The sequence below is a fragment of the Microtus ochrogaster genome, chromosome 6 (assembly GCF_000317375.1).
Source record: "Microtus ochrogaster isolate Prairie Vole_2 chromosome 6, MicOch1.0, whole genome shotgun sequence".
Classification (NCBI taxonomy): Eukaryota; Metazoa; Chordata; class Mammalia; order Rodentia; family Cricetidae; genus Microtus; species Microtus ochrogaster.
In genome coordinates, this window is record NC_022013.1 from 40,768,821 (window position 1) to 40,776,927 (window position 8,107).

General features: G+C 45.3%; 1 protein-coding gene across 9 annotated transcripts in view; it reads left to right on the forward strand.

Annotated features, from left to right (window-relative positions):
* The first annotated feature begins 7,819 nt into the window (after window positions 1–7,819).
* The window catches only part of Pxk (PX domain containing serine/threonine kinase like), a 69,371-nt gene continuing 69,083 nt past the window's right edge, over window positions 7,820–8,107 (forward strand). For 8 of the 9 annotated variants that reach the window (XM_005348511.3, XM_013346844.2, XM_005348512.3 and 5 more), the window contains exon 1: window positions 7,899–8,000. In XM_005348511.3, coding sequence (XP_005348568.1) covers window positions 7,899–8,000 — 102 coding nt within the window. Of the gene's footprint in view, window positions 8,001–8,107 lie in introns of all 9 variants that reach the window. The other variant, XM_026779698.1, reaches the window with a different exon arrangement.

Below are 8,107 nucleotides of genomic sequence, written 5' to 3' on the forward strand. Positions count from 1 at the left end.
CTAGAGGGCAGTCATGCACCTTGTGAGTTGGTTGTAAGCCTATTATAGTGTTTGAGGGTGAGAAGATGCCAAAGTTTGTGTCAGGAGCTATTGGAAGTTTCAGAGTGGGCAGCATTGCAGATGGAGTACATCTAAGGAAGGCTTAGTTATAGGGAAGTCACTAGACTTGATGAAATATGTTTATCAGAAGAAAATAGAGAACTCAACCCCTAGGATTCAGTAACAGTCTTATGTGTGGATCCGTACAGAGAGCACGATGTGATTTTTTTTTACACTTCTAATAAGCTAATTTTTTATTAATTTATTTTGTTTCTTTTTAAAGGAAATAAACTATCTTTTTTTATTTTGCATACCAATCTCAGTTCCCATTCCCTCTCCTCCTCCCATTTCTTCTACCTACCCCACCTCATCCCCCATCCACTCCTCAGAAAGGGATATTGCTTTGGGAAAGGTCCAAGGTCCTCCCTTCTATATCTAGGCTGAACAAGATATCCATCCAAAGAGAATGGGCTCCTAAAAAGCCAGTACAAGCAGTAGGGATAAATCCTGATGCCCCTGCCTGTGGCCCCACAGTCTGCCCCAGCCATGCAACTGTTACCTACATTCAGAGGGACTAGTTTGGACCTATGCTGGTCCCTTCCCTGTCTGGCTAGAGTTGGTGAGCTCCCATTAGCTCAGGTAAACTGTTTCACTGGTGTTCCTATCATGGTCTTGACCTCTTTGCTCATATTCTCACTCCTCCCACTCTTCAACTGGACTTTGGGAGCTGAGTCCAGTGCTCCGCTGCGGGTCTCTGCCTCTGTTTCCATCAGTTCTAGATGAAGGTTCCATGGTAATATTTAGAATATTCATCAGTCTGACTACAGGGCAAAGCCAGTTCAGGCATCTTCTCCTCCATTGCTTAGGGTCTTAGCTGGGGTCTTCCTTGTAGATTCCTGGGAATTTTTTCTACTGCCAGGTTTCTTGCTAGCCCCATAAGGGACGAGGGAGCCATAAGCTAATTTTCTGCCTTTACTATAATTCTTGAAACAGCTTTATAAAGTTAATGGACCCATCTTATTGACACAGAAGCTAACTGATGCTGTATAGCTGTCCAGGGTCATGCAGCTAATATGCAGTAGAGCTAGCATTCAAGCTTGAACTTCCTTTTTCCTGTCATTGTGAATCCAGTGTTTTATTCCTGGAACACAGTCAATTTCAATAACATTTTGTTAAAATAGATTTCTTTTTTTTTTTAAATATTTATTTATTATGTATACAATATTCTTTCTGTCTGTGTGTATACCTGCTGGCCAGAAGAGGGCACCAGACCCCATTACAGATGGTTGTGAACCACCATGTGGTTGCTGGGAATTGAACTCAGGACCTTTGGAAGAGCAGGCACTGCTCTTAACCTCTGAGCCATCTCTCCAGCCCCCTAAAATAGATTTCTTAAATCCATTCAGATTGATATTCTCTGCTATAGTTGTAGCATCTCCCTATTCTGTACCTGTAGTTTCTACCCAATACCTGTCCCTCACCCCTGTGCCAGTAATAGTCATACCATATAGCCTAGGCGGGCTTTGAGCTCAGCATGTTCCTGTTTCAGCTTCCCAAGTTCTGAGAAAACAAATGTGTAGCACCATGATTGGCCACCTACCCTTTTCCAAGATGGCATTCAGAGATTGTGTTCAGAGGAAGACAGCTTTAGGATCAGCTAGATGAAAAGAAAAGTTAGCCAGGTGGTGGTGGCACATGCCTTTAGTCCCAGCACTCAGGAGGCAGAGGCAGGTGGATATCTGTGGGTTTGAAACCAGCCTGGTCCACAGAGTGAGTTCTAGGACAGCCAGGGCTATTAGACCCTGTCTTGAAAAAAGAAAAACAAACAAACAAAAAGTTAGAGACAGGCACAGTGACTGCTGCCTAATTCTGGCAATTCAGAGACTAAGGCAGGAAGATAGACTATCTGTCCCAACCAACCAAAAGAAAAGATTATGTAAGCCATGTGGGGAGTGAAGAGAGATGGCACTTTGGCTAATAACTGATTTACACTGTAACTTCTCATTTAGAGCATTTTCACATTACTAGTAGTCTAGTGTGGTCATGAACTTTGGTCCCGGTTAAACAGCGAAGAGGCCGTAGTCTGTAAGTGGTGACTCAGCCAAGGCTGTCAGGCCACTGAAGCTGTGTTAAAGCAGCCACAAGGAGAAGCGATCATTCACTTTCTCAAGCCCACAGGAGAACCCAAAAAGAATGACTACCGTCTGTCTTACAGTGAAGGGGACTGGTAATTGAGAGGGAGTGATCACACTAGGTCACAGGAAAGTGAGTGCAAAGTAATGACTAAAATAGGCCAGTTTGTCTAGCACTTATCATATTCGGTGCTTTGTAAGACTGCAATTTATGTGATATTTGACTGGCACAGAAAGAATACCCATCTTAAGCAATTTTAGCCTAATGTACTGGAAAATTGCTTAACAGACTGTTATTCTGTTGGGAACATTTCCATATTACTGAAATGCCACTCTTCTTTTTTCTCAGCAGCAAATCTTAGATCAGTGGGTAGAGCCTCACCATGGCCACCATTTACCTTGTGGGCTTGACTTGAGTGTTCATCTAGAGAAAGAAATGTTCCCACCAGTACATCTGAGATAACCATGGGTTTTCATTTAGGGCCAAAGGATTAGTTAGTCATTTTTCTTATATGTTCTTAGAGTATAATTCACAGACCCTGAGAAAATTGCTGTTAAATCACATCTATTAAGGGTGTATATTAAAACAGTCTACCAAGGGTTGACTGTCACTCTGAGCAACTGTGCTCTGTGACTGCCTCATTGCTGGCATAGTTGATTGACTATTCCAGGTCAGCAGAATCGGGGTGCTGTCCAGTTACTGCCCTGGGTTGCATGGCTGGCTTTATGTGGTACTATCTTTGGTGCTTTGTTCTTTATTCTCTGCTTTCGTTTGGATTGCAAAGAGCAGAATTCGCAGCATCTTCAGAGAAATTTGGAATTGGAGCAGAATGAACAGCTATGAGTTAAATTTTGTTTAGTGTCCTCACCATAAATTTTTATTTTTTTTTATTTATTATTTTTTTGAGACAGGGTTTCTCTGTGAAACAGTCCTGCTGTTCTGGTACTCACTATGTAAACCAGGTGGGCCTCAAACTCAGAGATCCTCCTGCCTCTGCCTCCTGAGTACTGGTATTAAAGGTGTGAGCCACCACTGCCTGGCCAGACTATGAATATTTAAAGAAATGAAGCCATTTTTAGTTGTAAGACCACTCTGCTTAGGAAATATTGAAACTTCTGTGTTCTGATTTGTATAGCAGTTGTCAGGCTTAGGAATTTCCTCACTAAAATCCATTATGTTCAATCAATCTGGCCAAACCTCAGGTTGTTAAATAAACAACCCGTGAGCTGTCTAAATGTTTGGCAACAACAGAATATAAAAATCTTCTTTTCTTCTGCTAGCCTGCAAGAAGTTGTATGTATGCAAAAAGCAAAACCATGACATTTTCTCGTTCCTTATTAGTTTATTCAGCCCAAGACTAGAAAAGCAAGTCTGATTTGAATTAGATCAGCTCTGACCTGGAAAGAGCTTCCCCATAGTCATTCTGTGCCATTGCAAATACCAGACAGAGCCAGGCACAGAAGCCTGCATCTGTGGTCAGCCACTCGGGGGTTCAGGGAGGAAGACCACTGGGTCTTGTGGCCAAATTTAAAAAAAAAAAAGAATTAAAAGAAAAGCAGCCGGGCAGTGGTGGTGCATGCCTTTAATCCCAGCACTCAGGAGGCAAAGGCAGGCCTATCTCTGAGTTCGAGACCAGGCTGGTATATAAGAGCTGGTTCCAGGACAGGCTCCAAAGCCACAGAGAAACCCTGTCTCGAAAAAACAAAAAACAAAAACCAAACAAACAAAACAAACAAACAAAAAACCAGGTGAATATTGAGGTTGTCTTGGGGTTGGAGTTTGGTCTAGTATCTCAGGATACTTGGGGTTGCTGACAAGGAACTCACTGAGGTAGGAAAGAAGTAAGCTTGGGCTGCCAGAGAGAACCACAGAAGGGTAAGGAAACACTGAGCCTGTCCCTGGCTTCCATCAAATATTTCTGGCTTTCGGTTTCTCTTTCCTGGTAAAGAAGACAGGCAAGTCACATTTCGTGACATGTGCAGTCCAGGTGTTCAGTTCTGATTCCTTTCCAGTCCTTTCCCTTCTGGAGAGAAAAACATTCAGATTCTTTGTTCCCAGGAAAGGCTTGTAACCTGCAGTTTGTCTCAACCTTCTCTTAGGTATACCAACATTAGCACAGTTCAGGGCACCCAGTCATCCTGCCTGCTGAGGCTGTCGGTCCCCATTCCACAGCTGAGGAAGCTGAAGCAAAGTGAAGTCAGACAGCTGGGTACTTTTGGAGCTGGTGAAATCTAAGGAGTTAACTCAGAACGTGAACCTGTAACCATGACCAGCACTCTGGTTTCTTCCTCGGATTTGTTTATTTTTATTTATTTGTTTGTTTATTTTTGGTTTTTCGAGGCAGGATTTCTCTGTAGCTTTGGAGCCTTGCCTGTTCTGGAACTCACACTGTAGACCAAGCTGACCTCAGAGATCTGTCTGCCTGTGCCTCCTACTGAGTGCTGGAATTAAAGGCCCGGGTCACCAATGCCGCACCCCGGCTCTTCCTCAGATTTGTGAGGGCAGGTAGGTTTTGCTTAGTTTTTGAGTCTAACTCAAATTCTCTTTTCTCTCTCATGGCAGTCTTCCTCCAAACCAGAATTTTTCGCTCTATACCCATGTCCTGCTCCCTCCCACAGTGCGTTTACCCACTCAGTATTCACCCTTCCCTCCTTCAAGTACTGAAGTCCACACAAGGAAGTGTCTGTTGGTGGCCTCGCAGTCTGCGTGAGTCCCTGAGGTTTTCAAGCCTGAGACACCTGTTGCCCTGAGAATGTCTAAGTAGGTTGTGAAGAACTCTCTGCTAGCACCTCCTGCCCATCTCATCACACATCCTGGTCTCTTGCTGCTTCAAGCAGTGTGGACCCCTGGCCTAACCTGTGACTTCACGTCATATTTGTTTCTAGTTTATGAGCCTCCAAAGTTTGACAGTAGGTGGCATCCGTCTTGTTTTTCTTAACTTTCCAATGCCAAACTCAGTATTTGGTGTCTGGTGTCTGTTCAGTAGTTCAGCGGGTTTCTGATAGAAGCACAAATGGGGCTGAAAGTGTAGCTAGCATGCGAAACACTGGGTACACGAAACACTGGGTACACGAAACACCGGGTACACGAAACACTGGGTTCTTAAAGACTGGTCAAACCCCACATCTTTCATGAGCTGCCCCACAGTCCACTAACTGTCGTTACTTCTTATCTCTTATGCTCCCATGGTGTCTGGTGCCTCAATCTCTGTACTCCATACAGACTGCCTTGCAGTCACCGTCTCTGTGACCATCTTTCCTTCCTCCTATCTATATTATTGGAAGTCTGGACTGGGGATGCAGGTCAGTGGCAGAATACCTGCCTAGCCTGTGTGAGGCCCCGGGTTTGAACCCCAGCACCATAACCAGCAAAAATAAAACTCCCACTCATTTTTTGGTTTTTTCATTTGTGGATCCTTTCTATCCAAGGCCTTCACACACAGGCCTCATTTTGTAGCACAACCGCCTCATTTTGTTTGTGCCGATACACTGGAAATGGAGCTAAGTACGATTTGCTAGATTCAGAGAGGCATCTTCTGAACCTTGGAAATGTATGTTTTGAAATCTGTGGTTTGGTAGAGCACGGGGCCTGGTTATATAATATTTTGCTACCTAATCATAAATATAAAATATTGTAATTAAATGCATTTTGAAAAATATGATTCTGTTTCCTACAGGAAGCACTTTGGTCTGTTTCCCTCTGGTGGTTCCTATATCTATCTACAGAGAGATGTATTCCTCGTTTCACTTATTAGGTCAAGAACATTCTTGAACATCATTAGATAGTCTTAGACTGGTTTTGGTGTTAATGATTGATCCCAGGGTCTTGCGGAAATCAATTCTCTATCTGTCACCAAGCTACACCCCTAGCAAACAACCTGGGTTTTAGCCTTGCAGTAATGGCTGATTATACCATGGTTAGTGTAATCTTATTGGGGATTAGATGCTTACCCTTTACATGCTGTCCTTGTCAACACTCCCTCATTGCTCCCTTAGTATTACCCTCTTAGAGACCGAAGTCGTTTCAGGGTGAGGTATCTTCAGGCCCTTCATATGCATTATTAAACCCAGCACCACCACTTGTCTTATTTTGTGGTAGGTACCCAGTGAATAATTGATGAATGAATTAATGCCCTCCCTAAGAATGAATTCAGCACACAGCAGCAGGATGTGAGTATGTCTAGCCTTGTCATGGTAATGCAGGGTTTGGGTTTCTGCTACTCTGACAATGAAGTACCCCATTCATTGTCATTAAACAAAACAAACAAACAGAGGAAAAGAGTGGGTATCCTTCTTAAGCAACACACGGTTTAGCTTTCCTAGATTGCTGCTTTAGAGCACATTGAGATGAAAATGAGATATAGGAAGACTTCTCATTTATTTAGGGCTAAATTAAGAAGTTGCATTTCCCCTTATCTCCCTCTACTGAGCATTCCCTAAGGGCATTCTGTCCTTATCACTTGGCTGCTTGGGGTTGCCCAACAACCTCTTTAAGCTTAAAGTGCACTGGAGACCTTTGCTGTGACGTCAGTTGCGGTGGTGGTGGATTCACAAAGCGACTTTGTTTCTATGGATGAAATGAAAGAAAGTTAGTGGAAACAAACAAGAGCTAGAAACCTGTTCTATGAATTGTCAGATTGTAATGTATATTTGAGATTTTTAATGTGTGCAAAGTACTTTCCCATCCTGTTCATTCCTGCGACTTTCTACATAGACATTGGTTCAGTTTTGCAGGTGGAAAAGTGAGTGGTTTATTCAGGGTCACATAGTTGACAGGAATGCCTGAAGGTCCTGATCATCTGACTGAAGTTTAATTCCATTATTATCTTGGATTGAGATAAGCAGGGTAGATTTGGTACTGAGAAGCGGATCTTCAAGTTTGATGGCTAAGTTTGAAGTTCTTGGAGCCAGAATGCTTAGACTTTCAGAGTCTAAGAAATCTGAAGGCTCTTGGGATTTGAAGACCTTTGGCCTAGGACCCAAGCATAGAAGCAGGGAAGTCTTTGCATCTGTTATTTTTTTTCCTTCCCAATTCTTAGAGCTTGTTGCTAGAGGGTTTTGGAGTTAAACCAGTTATAAGGGTGCATGCAGCACCCAGATTCTCCTAAGGATCCAAGTTCAAAGCCGGAATCAGGATTTGGTTTAGAAAGTCTGGTCTACATACTCAGACTGAGGGTTCTTCCTGAAGGTGATTTTTTTGTTGTTGTTGTTATTTCCTGATCCCTAGGGTCCCTGGGCAGGGAAGATGTGATAGGGAGCAGTAGGGTCTCAAATCTGCCCATCTGAGCTTTTGAAGGTTTCATCTGTAAAGGCTCAGTCAGGTCTGTTGGATTCCAGGGCTCTAGATACAGCGTCTAGATCTGAGGATTCCTGGTGGTGATGGTTTAGTTTTGTGCTCCTGGGTCCCAGGCGGGGTGCTCATTGTAATGAGTGTACGATGCAGCGACCAGGAGGTGCCAACATAGCAACACGAGGCCTCTGACAGCAGCCTTAGGAGAGTCACCTACCGTGCGGTACAAGACGGCGCTAGGACCCAGCGTGGTCGAGCGGACGGGTGTTGACAGCCCTCGAGCCGAGCCGACCGGCGTTAGGACCCCGCGGGCGGCGGCGGCGCGTGGGGCGGCGCGCGTTGACAGCAGCAGCGGCGGCGGCAGGACGCGGCGGGCGGGCGGCGGGGCTCGGCGCCTCCGGTTCCTTCCCCGGCTTCAGAGGCAGCGGCGTCCAGGGATGGCTTTCATGGAGAAGCCGCCGGCCGGCAAGGTGCTGCTGGACGACACGGTGCCGCTGACAGCGGCCGTCGAGGCGAGCCAGAGTCTGCAGTCGCACACGGTGCGCGGCCTGGCCGGGGCGGGAGGCCGGGGCCGAGGGCGGGGGCCTTGCTCAGGCCGGACGGCGCAGCCGGGCGCGGGCACCGGAGCCGGGCAGGTGTAGGACCC